The 18,656-nt window shown below is 41.3% G+C and overlaps 1 protein-coding gene across 4 annotated transcripts in view; it reads left to right on the top strand.

Annotated features, from left to right (window-relative positions):
- cskl (c-src tyrosine kinase-like) overlaps positions 1-17,970 on the top strand; it is a 39,429-nt gene extending 21,459 nt beyond the window's left edge. For 2 of the 4 annotated variants that reach the window (XM_011493818.4, XM_023953654.2), the window contains exons 3-13: positions 565-678; positions 3,236-3,348; positions 6,722-6,941; positions 12,599-12,692; positions 14,049-14,114; positions 14,216-14,315; positions 14,393-14,483; positions 14,967-15,040; positions 16,053-16,248; positions 16,374-16,460; positions 16,720-17,970. In XM_011493818.4, coding sequence (XP_011492120.2) covers positions 565-678; positions 3,236-3,348; positions 6,722-6,941; positions 12,599-12,692; positions 14,049-14,114; positions 14,216-14,315; positions 14,393-14,483; positions 14,967-15,040; positions 16,053-16,248; positions 16,374-16,460; positions 16,720-16,902 — 1,338 coding nt within the window. In that variant the 3' untranslated portion in view covers positions 16,903-17,970. The remainder of the gene's footprint in view (positions 1-564; positions 679-3,235; positions 3,349-6,721; positions 6,942-12,598; positions 12,693-14,048; positions 14,115-14,215; positions 14,316-14,392; positions 14,484-14,966; positions 15,041-16,052; positions 16,249-16,373; positions 16,461-16,719) is intronic. The other 2 variants (XM_078944649.1, XM_078944650.1) reach the window with 2 other exon arrangements.
- Positions 17,971-18,656: the final 686 nt, after the last annotated feature.

The raw sequence follows: 18,656 nt of genomic DNA, 5'->3' as shown, positions 1-18,656 counted from the left end.
GATAAAAATACAAGTTGCTGTGGTTTGTTCTCCAAACTCTACATTTAAAGCAATTCTGACCGTGTAGAAATAAAAAAAAAACGGAAGAAATGTTTTATTTCCTGAGGTTCTTTCAAGCAGCAATCAGCCCTGTTCCCAAACCCCTAATCACTGTAACAGAGGCTACGTCAGATCCACTCCACTGCTGTGAATACACCAGCTGACTCACACACCTGCTGCTTTGTACTCTGACCCTGCCGTTTCACTTGATTGGTGTTATTTAAGCAAAATCTGGATTTTGATCACAATACGAAGCTGATTTAGACACGTTAGGTGTGTACACTCTGCTGACTGTCACATTACAAATGCCAGGAAAGATGCAATGAGGTCTGCATGTTAGTTTCTTCTCAAATTAAAATTTTCTTGACAAATTGTATTCATAATTTATAATTATGTTGGTCAAAGAAACCCCCCTTTTTTCTTCTCTTTATAATTTAGATATTTCTTTAGATTATATTTATACATTTTGGCTTTTTATTCAATTTTCCATTTGTATTTTTTGTATAATTTGTCAACATGTTTCAGGCCCCATGGACATCCGGCACAGAGTGTGTAGCCAAGTACAACTTCCAGACTGCCAACGAACAGGACCTGCCTTTCTGTAAAGGGGATGTTCTGACCATCATTGGAGTCACCAGGGTGAGGAAGAATGTTTTCTTTCTCGGAAATACTTTTCCTAGTTGTTGATAGTAATTTCACATAGTTAGAACTGCAACAAACAGTCGATGTTAGACTGACAAAAAGTATCATTGATTATGAATATATAATCTACTCTAATAAGTAATTTGTAAATATTTTTTTCCATATTAAGTAGATTCACCACCAAAGGTTTGCTACTGGAAGGTCCAGACAGCAGTACAGAAGATTGTTGCATAATAGAAGATCAAGTAACAGGAAATAATGCAGACACACAAAATTTGAGATGAACGGTTTTCTTTAAAAAACTGGTCTTCCCCCGGTTGTGCCCATCCGCCTGCTCTTCCCCACTCCCACCCTAACAAATGTTGCACATAGGGCTCCGGGAACTGGATGGGTGGGACACACTGGGGGCATTTCTCTCTGGGGTCGCATGGGCGCCCGCTCTCCAATCCCACTTTTACTCGCATATTAGACGCCCTGATTCATCTAAGGCCTTGTGGGGATGGTCTGGTGGAGGGGGGGTAACGGTGAAACATCCATGCTCATCTTTCACTGGTCCGCCCCACAATTTTAACTTCCACTTTAGACACTCCTCCTAACACAGTGTATCGATGGACAGAGATCTTCCGCTCATTTTCGTGTCAGAATTTCACCTTTGATGGAATATTTGTCGTCTCAGCAGATCTGGTATAATTGTTACATCTTAAAATGATAACTTATTCAAATCAGCGCTTGTATCCCCCACTTTCTCCACCTCTCTTCCTTTTATTCCCCCCCCCCCCCCCCACACACACACACACATTCTTCCCATTTCCCTCCCCACACACACTAAATGTAACAAATAAATGAAAAATAATTTAAAAAAACAAAAAGGGGTTTATACAAATTTAGACTCTAGTTTTCTGAAGATGTATAACCTCTTTTTGTGATGGTAAAACCTGTCCAACACAAAAGGCCTTCAGCTCTAATCTTTTAATCAGTTGTTGGACAGAACAAGTTAAAAAAAATAATAAAAAAAAAGACAAAATTTCACAGAAAGCAAAGTTAGTAATGAGTAGACAGTCATTGATTTTTGCTGCAAAACATTCAATGTTGAAGTTTCAGTCCAGCACAAAGTGGGACATCTAGTGGCCAATTGAAGCCATAGCAACCTGATAGATTTTTCTATAAATAAATGCAAACTCATATTTAAAGTTCTGATTAGGAGTCTTCTTTGAGCCATTTTAGTTTTTAGTTTGCAAGTTTTTCACTGCATTAATGTTGCATTCATTTTATTATTAACATTTTATGCCTTTTATGTCTTAAACAATTTTACCCAAATAAAACGGTCCCTACCTTTCTGTCTTAAAATAAAAAAGAAATAAAAACTAAACTTAAGAGTTTTACAATTACCCTAATAAACAGCTAAAAATCTGCGATTAATTTACAGTTAGAGGGCCGATACCGTGCTATTCTTAAGCCTTTTATAGTAAACAATATCCATGTATATAATTATATATTACCTTTGGCACACAAAAGAAAATATTTTTATATTTAACATTAGTTCTTTTCCAACCTCAAAGTAAGATGACTCGATCTCTGAGGCACCGCCCATCTCTCTTTGTGGTGGCCGACCATTTCATGACGTTAACCTAAAGCCGACCTCCGCAGTGTGTCTGCGTTTCGCACACAAAAACAAACAACATCTCAACTTATGCCACAGTAACACATCTACCGTAATCTGTTAACGAACTTAAAACGGCATCGCCCGACTGTAACAATCGGGTCTACAAGAAAAAAAATTTGCAAGTTAAAATGTTTTTTTTCAGGCCAGCATTAAGTATCCAGAGTTTTTGGTTCCTGGCAGCTAATAGTTTTCTTATTTTATGAAGCAGATCAGAGAGAGAGATTCATATTCAAAACACACACAATAAAATAATAGTTCATAAAATAGCAGTTCATATCAGGCAGATTTGTTAAACAGCAGTACCGAACCGAAATGTACCGAACTATGAAATTATGAATAGAACCGAATTGAGATTTTAGCGTATTGTTAAAGCCCTATTAAATATTATGTATTTTATGCCTAAGTAAATTAAATTAGTTTACACTATTAATGGATCATGTTGTTTACTGAAAACAGGTCATTTTGACTTCTCTCTGTAATAAATAAATGCATGCAGACGCATAACAATGCTTCTTTAAATGGCTTTTTATTCGACTGAATGCGATGCTGTTGAATTTTTCAGTGAAAGTTGGTGAAGTTTACTACCAACAGCTAGATGTGAAAATATGAAAAAGTGCCTTTTCAGAATCTCTGTTATCAATCCCAGAAAAAGAGCTGAGCTGTCCTACGGTCTTTTCCTGACTCTTCACACATTCGACAGCCCTTAAAACAACGCAAACTTTTAGTTTTCTCCACCATGTGTGCGTCATTCGAAAGTCCTGACCGTGCTGCTTTTTCCGGCTACCCTAAAGTATGTTGGTGTGTTTGTGTTTTTCAAGTTTTTGTTGGGTTTCTTACTTTAAGGTTCGGTTTCACGGCACCATAACTTTTGTCCCGTTTCATTTCTTCCAGGATCCAAACTGGTACCGAGCGAGGAACACAACGGGCAGAGAGGGCACCATTCCAGCCAACTATGTCCAGAAAAGGGAAGGAGTCAAGTCGGGAGGAAAACTCAGTTTGATGCCGTGAGTACCAGAGTGCAAGCAAAGCAGAAACTGGGCGCTAAATGTTTGCATAATTATGTTACGGGGGAATTCAGTACAAAAGGAACAATCTCAAGCAGCAAACAAAATACAGCAAAATAACCATCGCAACTGTGGTCACGCATTTTTGCACACTGTGTGTGTGTAAAAACTATAAATGCAGCTTTTAAGCTGCTTGGAGTGGATGATGTGCATCAGTCTAAGTTGAACAACATGTCTATACAGGTATGCATGGCATCTCTGTTAGATTTGTCTCTGACAGTCATTTGCAATTCTATGTTTTACAATTTTTACAGCATATTGTTGTCAGGAAGAATTAAAACAGATTTTAGAAGCTACTGAATACTTTCACTCCTTATTTTCTCTTCTTGCAGTTTCTCCATAATAAAACTTCCTTCACCATCAGATTTTAAGAAAAGGGAAAACATGTAGCTGGGACCAACTGTCCGGTCTGGGCCCTGGGGTTGGACTCAGACACACTCTGCCAAAAAAAAGCTTTAATTGAACTCATTAACATTGTATTTTTGGGGTAATGGTCACTAGTGTGTCTCCTTTTTTCTGTGGTGGCCTTTTGATTGGTAGTTTTCGTTTGCCTTGCTTTTACTACTAACTAAGTTGAAACTCGAACCCTGCTGAAGGATGTTTTTGTAAATATGGTTATTCTTTTCATGTCTACTCTACTCTGCCGCGTTTTTAAAATGTTCAATATTTGCATTAGCCCGATAAAGCACAGTTGGGTTCAAGAAGCATGAAACGATCGAGTTCAGGTGTTGTTCCTCTAAATGTAGTTTTTCTTATTGATGGGTTTCTCATGACTTTGACATTTGGTGACGTTCTGCAGAGTTTCATGGCTTTCTTTCAGTCTGCTCCTTTTGAAATGACTGCATTTTGACAAGCCGCCCGTCTGAAATGCGGACTGGAGCCCACAGGGACATTTTGACTGCATGATGCGTCTCCTGATGCCTCAGAGAGAGCCTCTCCCTCCTCTCCAGGTTTGCATAAGGGGTTCAGCTGTGGTCTTGTGTCCTCATGTTTACATTGACTGGGCGACACTCTTTAGTCAGTCCCGTCTGCTGCCCCCATGTGGCAGATTTGCAGCCTGCAGAAAACCTCACCCTACAAAAAAAGATAGGGCATTCCTCCCTGCTGTCCCACTTCCTTCTTCCATGCTGTGCCGAAAATGTTGTTTTCCACATTTTTATCAGTCTTCTGTTAGAATGATGTCACTTCAGAAGACTGCACTTCATTGCTGAGGACAAAGCAGCGAGTATGCGTTCACTGAGCGTCTATGTGGCCACACTACTTGGCGCCTGCTCTCAGATTAGTGGGAGTTAAAGAGCTGCTGTCCATCGGAGAAGCTGCCTGTGCTGATCTAATCAACTCGACCCATATTAAGCCGCTTAGCCACAAGGGTCTGTGCTGTCTCAGGAGGCGAGGAGGAGGAGGAGGAGGATGTGACAGGGGTAGCCACAGGAAAAAATTGCGTAAATCAATTACAGCAGTTAATTATTGTCCATTGACCAGCCAGTGCCTATTGGAAGAAGCATGCATGAATGCTGTTTGGGGCTAATTTGACTCTTTGCATGAGGAGGGGCATCAGTCAATAGATGCCACACACTTTCCACTAGTGAGGTTACAAGGAGGAGGTTTTATGGGATTTAAGACAGAGAAAACAATGTCTTCTATGCTGCTTCCAGGGTTTTATTGGCTGATTTTGAGTCATATTTACGGATAGCAGGTATTGCTGTTAATTTGTAGCTCTGCTAAAACAAAAGTGTCCATTGGCTCAGAGCAGGAATTGTGGGTTAAAGTTTCAAAGTTTCTTCAGGATCGATTCATAGTGCAAAAACTAAATATTTCTCACTGGAGGCATAAGGGCAGTCCACCTCTGCCCCTCGTGACCTCAAGAATAGGTTGGCCGGGTCGTCCTTCTCCGGTCCAACTCTGAACAGTTTTGGGTTTTCCTGTTATTGCAGTGCCGGCGTGTCAGTTTCCGACCCTTCCCCTGACTTCTTTATGTGCGCCACTTGTGAGCTCAGTGTTTCCTGTTGTTTGGCTCCAGGTACATTCTTGCTGAGCCCACCAGCTCTCCACTGTCCACCCTTTTGTAACATGGAAATAAAAATCCAGGTGACATAAGTAAGAAAACGAAAGCCTTTGTGATGATCTGATTATGGATTTTGTATGTTGGATTTATCTTTACTCTCCTTTAAGGTGTTTTTCTCATGAGGAGGTTCAATGTCAGATGCTGTATTTCTTTTAGTGAAAGACCAACTCTGATGAAAATGTTTTTGTTGATTTTAACATGTTCTTGTGGCATTTTGAGAGGGAGAGAGACATTATTTTTATTTATTTATCCATTTTATCTTTTTTTATCAACTTAAACTAGATATTTTACGCGTTATTTTAATTTACCTAATTTCAGGGTTTTATTGTTTATTACCTTTATCATATGTTTACTTTTTCATTTTTGTTTCCGGTGCTTCCTCAGTTGGGACCACTCCCTCTGGGTCGGCTGCTGTTCAGCCACTGCGGCTCTGGATGGGAACCTGCACCCCCTCTTAGCTGTGGTGGAGCGGTCCCCGCCTGTGATGCTGCATTTGGCTGTATATGCAGCTGTTCACAGAGAGGGAGGTTCCAATGATTCCAATTTCCAACATCTTGTTTTCGTGCTCAGCCTATTTGTCATGTCTCATTGTCTCTCCCCATCAGTTAGGGGGTGGGATGTGTGAAAGGAGTGGGGGGGGGGGGGGGGGGGGGGGGGGGGCTGTGTGTAGGTATGGAGAGGGGAGGCCCATACATAAATAAATAAATAAATAAATTATATATTATGCTTGTTTTGTTGCTTTTATATGAAAAGTGGTTTATAAACAAAGTTCGATTGATATAAAGTATTAAGCTCAAAATGGCATTTCTGAGTATTTCTTTATTCAAATCATTGTGAACCAGGAAGCATCTTTAGGATATTGGTGAAAAAAATGTTAAGCGGGCCACAAACTCTCTGCTCTGCTCTATTCAGATGTGTAAACTTGCAGACAAATGGATCCATGTACGTCTGTGTTTCCCTCGTCTGGGCTTACATCTGGCTCCAAACTGTACGGCTGGATTGCTCCAATGTTGCTCGCCATTTTTGTTCCCCCAGTATTGTTAGGTTGGGGGTGTGGGGGGCTGCCGCTCTGCAGAAACTCTGACCTGGAAAACGACAGGTTCTCTGATTTTTGGCTAAAAACGTCATCATAATCATAATTAAAAGACCACTGGGAACTCTTTTCCAATGGATCTAAAGATGATCAAAGGGAGTGTTTAACGTTAAATTCTGGCTCCGTCTCATTTCTGCTCTCCTGTTTCCTTCCAGTTGGTTTCATGGGAAGATAACTCGTGAGCAGGCGGAGCGGCTTCTCTACCCCCCAGAAACCGGGCTGTTCCTGGTGAGGGAGAGCACCAACTATCCGGGGGACTACACCCTGTGTGTCAGCTGCGACGGGAAGGTGGAGCACTACCGCATCATCTACCACAACGGCAAACTCACCATCGATGAGGAGGAATACTTTGAGAATCTCATGCAGCTGGTGGAGGTGAGGGACCACGCTCCAGTTTAGCTTTCACGTTACACGTTTGGTGCATCATTCAACACATCCTCATGTTCTAGATCAGGAGTGCCCAAATCCAGGCCTTGAGGGCCGGCTTCCTGCTAGTTTTCCAGAAACTCTGGATCAGGTGTGTTTAGCCAATCAGAAGCTTCAATGGCAGACTGGTTGGAAAGCATGTAGGAGACCCGCCCTCGAGGCCTGGATTTGGGCATCTCTGCTCTAGATGTTCGTTTTTGAGCTCCACCTTCTCCCTTACTCCAGATGTCCCTTTTTTCTGTTTTTTTGTTTGTTCTTATGTTACTAAATGTCAGTGAGAGGAAGAGATGCTTTTAACAGAAGGGCCATTTTAATTTTTTTTGTGGCAAACTAGGTTTTTAGCCCAGATTTTTTTAACCTTCAAAATCTGCTTGCAAAGAATAAAGTTCTACGTTTTTTCGACTTGAGAAAGACTCCTGAAGAAAAGGGGGAGATGTCTTCAACGATAAAAGATGAATCAAGTCCAGTTGAGTTTAATTTTTATTTTTCTACTGCTTCTGTTGAATCAACACGGATAAATGACAATCTACACAGATGTGTTTAAGTTGCAATTAGAAGTTATGGTCAAATGTTAAATCAATTCTGAGTTTAAAATAAATGCTTCAGTTATTTTAAAGAATTTTCTTTTTATAAGCTACTTTATCCACCAAAGGTTTTCAACTGTAAAAAGCCCCCCCCCCCCCCCCCCCCCCCCCCCCATATAAATTAAAAAAAAATGGATTAAATTTATCAGGCCATCAAAAAAGAAAAAAAATAATCACAGTGAAACAACACAAACTGTGTAAAATTGCAGTCGCAGTAGTTTTAGAAAACACAAACATCTTTATTTTTGTTTAACATTTTTTAGATTGTAAATGGTGAAAAAATGCAAATAAAACCTAATTTTATGAAATCCCAGATTCCACAGACCTCTGATTGCACAGAATAAATACTTACTTCAATGCACCTAAAAACATTTGCATGCATGTCTGCATGGGAAGTCTTGTGAAAGCCTTTTCTCTTTAAAGATATTGCTTACATATAAAGAATAACAAGGTTTTTTTTAATATATCAATTGTAGGTTTGTGCCAATGCCAGTCAGGCTATTCTATCTATTGTATTGTTAAAAACTTGAACAATAGAATTACAAATTTATGACAATAGAGAGTTAATAAATAAATGTTCTTTAGACAGAAAAGACTAAAAGTTCTGGTGGAAAAATTAACAGTTACTTAAACTTGAACTAAGACTGCTTTGAGAAAAAAATATGATTACAATTCCTTCACAACAATTGCAAAAACTGATGACTGAACCCTGAATTTAATGTTATCACGGGTAAAATGTGTTGAAAAGTCTAGTTTTATTTGGAAATAAGTGATAAAAGATACTTGGTGTGAAGTTGTATTTTTGAATACTTGGAAATATATAAATATATGGTCTTGTTAACTTGGTTTGTGAAACACTGAATTAAAGAGAGGGCGCACCCTATTTTCTTTAATGACTGAACCATTCTGGGTTTTGGTTTTGTTTTGTCTTTTTCTTGTTTTTTTTTAAGGTAGAAGTCATCTCTGGAAAAATGTAGGTTTGGGGAGGAGTTTACCCCCGTTATCTACGCCATCCTAAGTAAAACGGATGAAATGTAACATTATATAACTCCAAGATTTCAAAGAAATTAAGTATTCACTGGACGCATCCCTAAAAATTCCTTCAAGTACGTGTTGAGAAGGCTGTGCGATCCTCCCAGCCCTCACTGTTATCTGCTGGCCGGTTCAGAGGAAGGACAGGGACAGACAGGAGGCACGGTGGCACAGAGACAGAGACCTTTCATCCTTTTAGATAAAGAGAGGAGCTCGATTGGCACCTATCGCGCTCTTAATTGGGGCTCATCGTTTTATCCCGCCATGTGTTGGAAGTGGACAAAGGGATGGTGCCAGCTGGCATAGGGACCATCTGCATACTGAGTGCCTTCTTGTTATCAGCCACCCACTATCTCTGCCTTTCCAGCTTTCTCTAATTCACACCCTCCAGGCTCGGTTCTTCCTCCACTTCCTTTATCCACCGCCCTCCCTGTCTCGGCGGTCCCTGGTGGTTTCAGAGCTTATTGCATTTTCTCCTCCCTGTTGTCGTCCATCTCAGTTTTCTCCTCTGCTCCGTCAGATTCCCCTATGAACGGCCGGTCGTAGGATTCCTCACATTCTCACCGACTCCTCAGCTCTGCCTCTCTGGGCTGCTTAGACTGATGCACGCGTGATGCTTCCTAACCGCTACGTTCACAGGGAAGACATCCTGTCAGAAAAGCAAAGAGGGCTGCAAGTGCTCTTCACAAGGGAGCCATAATATAATGAAGAGTATAGTCTAAAGTGTGTATTTTTCGATGTGATTACAGCCTGCCATCTTAACTATGTAGTTAGAGATCCTGATTTAACAGCTGTGAACAAAAAAAAACATTTTTGTGTGTTTAGGAGCAAAGAATTCTTGAGGAAACGTTGAACGAGCTTGTTTTAGGCCTTTCTGACATTTTTATGCCAAGGATGATGAACAGTTACCTCAGAAGTGTCTTAAAAGCTTTGAAAAATGTTTGTCCTCAGTGCTATGAGGTATTCTTAAAACGACAAACCTCTTTCTGTACGATGCTGCCCCCTGGTGGTTCAGTCAGCCTGTTGTGTAACCAAACCTGTGAATATTCAGTTAATTCTTTGGCTGTTTATGCTTTAAAAAAGTCTGTTTTTCTGTTTTCAGAGGGTTTATGGGTAGCCAGATTTCATGATGAATACAGACTGGTTTGTTTGATCTGTAGTGAATCTCACTCTTGCAGCTTCCTACCAGTCCTAATGGAAATGGATTCATGTCAGATTTTTTTTCTTGATTTTTCTGTTTGCTCGGTTTTTTTTGAAAATAAAGTATATGTAAAAGTAAAAAATATATATATATATATATATATATATATATATATATATATATATATATATATATATATATCATTTACCCTGTAAAAGCCAGATACGTCAAAGAGTTTAGAGACGATACACATTTTTTGGAAGTAAGGCAGGAGATATAGATGGTAGTAATTATGAGCCGTTAGACGATTAGGTCATTTTTTTTAACATTAGTTTAAGATGCAAAAATATTGTCATGAGTGTTCAGAGGGGGAAAAAAAGCACCTTATTTATCCACAGGGCTCGACATAGCCATTTGTCCGCTGGCCCGGTCCTGTTTTTCGAGGAGTACGGACCACAAGACTTTACTTTTCACTTGTCCGCTCGGGCCACTAAAATATCTAACAATTAATACATTTTTCACCTTTTACAATAAAGTATATTTTGCGAAAACGTGTAGATTTACCTCGTCTTTATAATTCACTTTTTCTGCTAGTGCTGTGTTCAGACTTCAAGGGTTTCTATGGGAAACCTTTGATCACTCTTCTCCTCCTCTCCCGCCTGCGCGCGCGGCTGTCACTGCCGAGCACCACGCGGCACGCGCTCACTCATTTTTTTTTTCAAACTTTATTGAATGTAACAATTCAATACTAAACAATGTTTAACAGCAACAACGAAGGAACAAGCCAGTGGGTTATTATTACATTTTAGGCAGATATATTTAAACTGACACACATATCAGCGCGCCCCCTGGTGGTTTTTCACCGCGATGATCATAAATCCAACACCGTCACTGCAGAGAGACTGAAGCATGTCAGAGATGTGGAAGACATGGCAGGAATAGATAGGAATATGTTAGTAGTTATTAATTAGTAGTATGGACAGCAAGATATTTAATGAATGCATTGAAGATGAAACTGTATGCACTAAGCTTTAAGCTGAATGTCAAAGAATCAAAGGCAACTCAAAATACCTGAATCTCAGACTCAAATGCAGTATAAGGTCAAACTACTTAATTTTGTTTTTCTTTACAACACTGTAAGCAGTAAGTATTTCTAGTTAGCTGAATGATCTCAGTAATTTAATTGTATTTAATTTTTCAATTATTTAATTTAATTAGGTAACTAAAGTAACTAAAAAGTAAATGTAACTTTGCAACAGTAACAAAAAGCAGAACCTTAAGGCAGTCAGGGCAAAAAAGTCAATAAAACTTCTTAACTATTGATTAGGAACAAATGTGAAATAGCAGTGATTAGAAGCAGCATGAAAACTTCTGAACTAGTGTTACCTACTACACTGCAGTGCTCTTCAAAACATCTGAAACAGACTAGAGCAGATTTAAGTTTGATATGCTCTATTTTTAGTCATTGAAAAGTGTAGAAATAAGTGATGTCACCAGAATGCACCAAATTGTACCATATTAAAACTTTCCGGGGGGGCATGCCCCCGGACCCCCCTAAAGTTGCAAGCACCTGCGGAGCGGCGGGTCTCGCTGTGCGCGGTGTCGGGCCAGTAACTTTCAAAAACTACTGGCCCTGTGGGCCAGTGCAAATTTCTGGGCTATGTCAACCCCTGATCCACCATCTGAAATTCGATCCACACATGTTTAACATGGTGTAACTATTATATACAAATCATCAACAAATGTTGCATTCTTTCTATATAGCAAGTAGTTAGTTACAAAAAATTAATACCAATATATGTGTTAGTCTAACTATATAGTCGAGAAAATTAGCAAAACTTTTCCTAAAAGGGTTTTTGAAATCTTTAAGAAAAGTTTCTATGGTGGCAATGAGATGGGAGTCCCAGAAATGCATTTATCAAATATAATACTTATGGTTATATAAAGTTATACATCTTTAAGGGCCTATACCACGCAACATCAATTTTTTTTCAGGTTTTTAGTGTGTTATAGTGTTCATTTCTCCTGAAAAGAAGGCAGACTCTAGGTTAACGTAATGAAATGGGCGGCACCCAGAAGGAGAGAAAGGCGGAGCCTCAGAGATCGAGGCGCCTTACTTCCGGGTTGGAAAAAAGCTCAGGAAAATATGATATTTATTTAAAAGATGTGTTCTTTTGTGTGCCAAAGGTAATATATTCTCATATACATGGATAGACTTTACTATTAGAGTGTTAAGAATTGCATGGTACAGGCCCTTTAAAGGTTACAGTACATCTTTGTTATCCAACTGCTGTAAATAGTTTATTTAGTCAAGTAAAACAGTTTTGTGTCGTTAGTTCTGTCTTTGCTTCATGAATTCAAACATTAATGATGTTATTCAGATTAAAGAACAGCTAATCCTGCCCCCCCCCCTTTGAGGAAAACGCAGTGTTTCCTTCCAGCGTGGCCCCGCCTTCTTTTTTCCCCTTTTATATTGAAATGAAGCAGGGATTCTGCTGCTCCGCCAGACGGTCTTCTTCCTCCCCCAGCACAGATGCACGCTGATAAGAGTTAAAGCCGTCATGCTGCATTTCTTGATGTGCGTAGTCTCCTGGTATCAGATCTTAGAGCAGCCTTCTTCTCATTGCTCCCTTCATGTTCCTGTGTGGTGTTGCTTGGAAAAAACAACAATCTTGTGTTTGTTTTGCACATCAAAGCGTGTAAACAGATTCTCCTGTCCTAAAAAAAAATAACATGCATCCAATCCTGATCACTTCACCGACCTTACAACGAGAGGATAGAGAATATTTAGTCGACCATAAAAGGTTTTGAATGTGGCTGGTTTTAAGCGGTTGTGGATTTTCTTGCAGCACTACACCAAAGACGCTGATGGCCTTTGCACCAGGCTGATTAAACCCAAGTTGATGGAGGGGACAGTGGCAGCGCAGGACGAGTTCTCCAGGAGTAAGATCACACTGAGCCCATAACACCACTCTACAGGGACTCTGACACCATAACACGCACATGCCTTTGTTTATCTCCTGCCACAATAACCTCACAAGAACACAAAGACCACAACCCCTTTGAGGTCACCCCGTCATCCCTGGTCTAATGCCATTAATCAGTAAAGGAGATTAATTTGGTGTTTGAAAACGACGGATTGGTCTCAAGGTCGGTCCAGATCAGACTCCTCCTCTTCCTCTCCTCGTGTTCCCATCTGACCTGACTTACAAACATCTTATGGAATCAAATATTTTAAAGAGACACTCGAATGGAAATTGTGTTTTTGCTGTTTTAACATGTTCTTGTGGCATTTTTCTCTTTTTAATTTACTTTATTTATCCCACAATGGGGAAATTCTCTCTCCGCATTTGACCCACCCCCTGGGGGGGAGCAGTGAGCTGCAGACTAGCCGCACTCGCGGGGCGACAGCGTGCTGGGGAGAAAGAGGATCGATCCGCCAACCCTTCAGTTGGTCGCCGACCTGCTCTACCGCCTGAGCTAAACTGCTGCCCAATGATGGAGTAAACATAGATAAAGAAGATTATATAGATAGTCTAGTTATTTTTTTATTATTTTTTATTCAAATTGATATGAATCAGGAGCAGATGAAAAAACAGGCAGTATTTGTGACGTAGAAAATACACTAGGTGAGCCACTAGCTCCCTGCTTCGAGATTGCAGCAACGAAAAGGGGAAGGGGGGCGGGGTTGCTCTTTCCCCACAACGTGGAGACCAAATTTTGTGATGAACTGCTGCCGCTCTGCAGAAACTGTCCCACAAAAAATGACCGTTTTTAAAATGTATTTATTTTGGCTAAAAAAGTTTAACCACAACTAAAAGACCACTGGGAATGCTTTTACAACTTTTTATGTTTTATGGTGTTTTATCACATCATTTTATCATTTTATTTGTTTAATCTGGAATTTTTACTCTTATATTTTATGATGTTTTATCACATACATATTTGTTTTTTGTGTATTTTATTGTGCGGGGCATATTTAATTATTTTATTGCATGAATAGGGATTGTTTTTTTCTGTATTCTTGTTTGTTTTTTATGCACAGCACCTTGAAATGTTTTTTACATGAAAGGTGCTATATAAATAAAATTAATTTGAATTTACAACAGATCAATAGATTCTTGGAGTGGGACTTTTAAGGACTGTGAAATTTTTTTTTAAAAGAAACTAAAATATGATTTTATTTCTGACTTTTTAGATTGAAATATTTTATAGCTTAGGAACATGTCGACACAACCACATGAAAAGCAGGAGGGTCACGTTTGAAAACATTGACGTGTGTTCCTCCTCTCGTGCCAGGCGGCTGGGCCTTGAACAGGAAGGAGCTGAAACTCCTCCAGACCATCGGCAAAGGGGAGTTTGGAGGTGAGAAACAGATATTGCAGCATGGCTGTTTTTTTTGTTTTCCTTTTAATTTGCACTGCACTAGAAAAGTAAAACAAGTAAAACATTTCAATCCCTCATAGATGTGATATTGGGAGACTACAGGGGGACCAGAGTGGCAGTCAAATGTATCAAAAATGATGCGACAGCGCAGGCTTTCATCGCCGAGGCTTCAGTCATGACGTAAGATCAGCTCCAGCGCCCAAATCCATCCCAAGCGTTCTCATCCGAGTCGTTTCCTCTTTTCCTCATGTCTGCAGGCAGCTGAGGCACAACAACCTGGTGCAGTTGCTGGGTGTGATCGTGGAGGAGAGGGGCAGCCTTTACATCGTCACAGAATACATGGCCAAGGTCAGACAGCTGCCCAATGCTTTCTGGGAAAAGCAGCTGTATTCATGCTTTTTTTTTTCTTTTCTACTTTTTTGAGGTTATTGTTAAAAAAACTGTTAAGCTGATATGAGGAAGTTGTTTAAATAGTTTGACTGTTTGTTAAAATGTGTCTGTCACATAAACATGACAGCTTTCACAAAACCAGAGCTCCCTGTCTCATGTGTGAAATTGACATTTACAGCTCCAGATTTGTTGATTGGTTATCAAATGTGTAAATTGTACTACTTTTTTGGTGTCTTTTTGTTTTGTGGCTGTATTTTAGGTTAGATACATACAATAGTAATTATTCATCTCAATTTACAAAATTCAATAGTTTCACTTCATTTTTATCTCTTTAAGTTTCTATAATTGTTAAAATCTAACTAAGTAAACATAGAAATACCTTTATAGTCCATTTTCTTGTAAACGTGTATGTTTTACATGATGCGGTGAACTGTCCCACAGGGCAGCCTGGTGGACTACCTTCGCTCCAGAGGAAGGTCTGTTCTTGGGGGAGACTGTTTACTCAAGTTCTCACTGTGAGTCCTCTTCACTTTCAGTGTAGAACAAACGTAAGACATTTCATCTAGAATTACTTCAAGAACCACTCCAATCATTGTTTAATCTATTTTAAAAGTGTTTTTGTTATGTTTTATTATGCCAAAATCACAACCCTGTGTTTTCTAGAACGTAGTCTCTGCAGAGCGGCAGGAGTTCATTAGAAATTCACCTCAGGGTCGTGAGCATGTCCGTTGACGCGGAGCAACCCCTCCCCGTTACTGAGAGCTCTCTGTTTACAAACTCTTTACTGCACGGGCGAGGAAAATGTAGACGTACATGAATCTAGTCGTCTACAGGTGGATGCATCAGAATGGAGCTGAGCAAGGAGCCTGTGGCCCAGCCAGTGTTTTGTCTACATCTAAAATACGATCTTTTTCTAGCAGCGTTTTTTCATCTGCTGCTGATTCACAATGATTTGATTAAAGAAATACGCAGAAATGCATTGTTAGACTTTATTTTCTTCATACGTGTCCTCCATCAAGAAGAAAAAATCAGAACATGTTACAAACTCCAAAAACACAATTTGCATCGGAGTGGGCTTTTAAGAGACGCTTATTTTCTTACAAATATAATTCAGTTTGAGTTCTTTGGAAATATGAATAGCTAGGTTGTAAGTCAAACATCCTAAAATATTCATTTGAATTCTAAAGCTCAGACTGTAATCCAGCACATTTACCACATGAGCCCAACAGAGATCAGCAGGCTTTAGCATATCAGTCCTGAGTGAGGGATTTTCTGTTTCAACATGAAGATCTCCTCTGAACTTATTAGTGAAGCGATTATTCTTTAGCTTCTGCTTTTAGAGTAGAGAAAAGTATTATTTGTGAACTTTTGTGAAACGTTTTGATTCCTTCTTTTGGCCCTAAAAACATTGCATTTCAATTCTTCTGTTGACTTTTGTCATGTCATGAAAACGAGACAACCTCAGGTGACATCTGTGGGTCATCTTGGTCTGAATGGTCTCTTCTCATTGTGCCCCCCTCCCCTCAGTGACGTGTGTGAAGCCATGGAGTACTTGGAAGCCAACAACTTTGTCCACAGAGACCTGGCAGCTCGAAACGTGCTGGTGTCTGACGACAACATCGCCAAAGTCAGCGACTTCGGCCTCACCAAGGAGGCCTCCTCCATTCAGGACACTGCCAAGCTGCCCGTCAAGTGGACCTCACCAGAAGCACTAAGAGAGAAGGTGAGAGGGAAGGGAGCTCTGTGTGCCCAGCAGCTTCCTCAGCTGCAGCTGCTGAATGAGTTTGTAGCTGAGATGATCTTTGACACAGCAGCGTTTGTTTCAAGTAAATCCAATTTATTTCACAGAGGTTTTCCACCAAGTCAGACGTCTGGAGTTATGGAATCCTACTTTGGGAGATTTACTCCTTTGGGCGTGTGCCTTACCCCAGAATTGTGAGTAGCTGCACCGACACTCACCAGCAGATGGCAGTGTGTCCCACTGCTGGAGCCCCTCTATACCGTTGTGTGGTATTAGAATAAAATCTGCCTCAGAGTTGATGTGAGAATAATTTGATGTGTATCACTAACTGTTGGAACGAGCCACAGAAATGAACCGTAACTAGCGAATAGTTACGGGCACGTAGGCACCCTACGTTAGGGTGGTTGTGGATGGGCGGGGGGTAACCTTTACCCGTGTGCGTCTGTCTGGCAGCCGCTGAAAGACGTGGTCCCCCGAGTGGAAAAGGGGTACAAGATGGACGCCCCGGACGGCTGCCCCCCAGTGGTGTACGACCTGATGAAGCAGTGCTGGACCCTGGACGCCGCGATGCGGCCCTCCTTCCGCATGCTGAGGGAGAAGCTGCAGCATATCAGAGCCAAGGAGCTGTACCTGTGAAGAGGAGGTGCAGAAGGGGGTCACGGGCGGGGGGGGGGCGGCGACATGCAGCACAAGGATTGTGGGAGGTGGGGGGAGGAGAGAAAAAAGGACCACAGCAACTTTTCTCCTGCTTGCCCCCCCCCCTTACCAACCTATGGGACTGCTACACTGTGCCCCCCCCCCATCCCCCTGCCTCTAAACACCCCCCCCCCAGCCGTCCTCTGCTTTCACACTAGGACTGTTTAACTGTTTGTGTTGTATAGCTTTTGCCAGAAAACTCCTCCTTCTCTCCACTGCTCTTTTGCCCCCAATCCCCCCCCTGACACACACACCTAAAAACACCACCTGTCCTCCTCTTCATCCCCTTCGTCCTCCTCCTCCTGAGACGTGGCATTACCTGGAGGGGGAGGCTGGCCTTTTCCTCCACGTTTGTCAGGTGCTCCTTCTTCTATACCTCTTCATAATCGCTGGATCCCGGCGTCACCTGCATGCCTTCAGCCCGGCTGTCACACCCCCCCCCCCCCCCCCCCCCCCCCCCCCCTCACATGGTCGGACGCGAGGCCTTCGCTCTGTGCCAAAGTGCCTCGTGCCTACAGAGCTCCAGACTTCCCTCCAGCACTTCTTTTATTTTACTTTTTTTTATCATTACAGAAAAAACTTCTTTTTTTTTTTACATTGATTTATTTTTCAGGGATGTTATAATAAACCAATTTTTTTTGTTTTGTTATGGCTCGTTCCCCGACCATCTCCACTTAAGACTGATGTTCCCTCCCCAAAAGTCCATGACGGAGGATGGGGCGGTGTGGATAGGAGGAGACGGCGAGGAGAGGCAGGTCACAAATACGGTCGCCTCATCATACGTGGGCTTGTTTTATATTAAAAAATACATATATTTAAAGGATTAAAACAAAAACCAGACGAAGGACTGAGGACGCCGGGGTCAGTGGGAGGGGGGTGTGTGCATGCTGTTAAAGAGGCCTTCGGTTCAACTGTCAGTGCTTTCAATGTTCATTGTTTTATTATGCTATCATGATTATGAATAAATCATTCCATCTGAGCAGTGTGAAAACACCAGCATCATTGGAACCAGCGTTTGTTGGGGTGTGTGTGTTTCCATGGACGCCCCCCTCCCCAACCCCCCCACGCGTGTTTTCGTGTCCAAAGGGTTTTCTAATGAGAATGCAGGACGAAGCTCCTCCAGCCCCCCAGGAAAAGTCCAAGAATCTTCCAGTCTCATTGCATCCGTCTCGTGCTTCCACGTATAAGCTCATTCGCATTTCCTCTGTTCTCCCAGCATCCTCGGCTGCTCGGAACCTAACTTAATGTGAATCTTACGAATTTTAATGGCGGGTAACAATAGGCCGGTTACATAAGCGACGCAGTTTACGCTCACGGCTAAAGCTGGGTCGCTGTCAGGACCCATCGCTCGGATCCGCAGCACGGGACCCCCCTGTTGCAGAGCGCCACACATGTGCCGTCACACACTCCTCCTTTGATCATTAGCAAAAGCTCCAGGTAATTTTGGATTCAAAAACGTGATGGGTTTTAATCCACCTCCAATCAACAGCAGGGCTTCTTAATCTGACGTTTTCAGAGCAAGGTCAGAGGTTACAAGCAGGGATTTCAGTTTCCTCTTGCTGCTTTTATCACCACCTACTTGTCTTCACCGTCCACCTCTGCCACACTGTGGTTTCAAAATGTCAGGAAATGTGATCAATTCTGATATCCAAAGCTCTTTATACCAATCTGACAGCAGCAAGTGAGAGTTGATG

Source organism: Oryzias latipes, chromosome 3 (assembly GCF_053564925.1).
Source record: "Oryzias latipes strain Hd-rR chromosome 3, Olatipes_Hd-rR_3.1".
Taxonomy (NCBI): domain Eukaryota; kingdom Metazoa; phylum Chordata; class Actinopteri; order Beloniformes; family Adrianichthyidae; genus Oryzias; species Oryzias latipes.
Note: the sequence above shows the minus strand (reverse complement) of the source record. Positions and strands in the feature narration are given on the sequence as shown.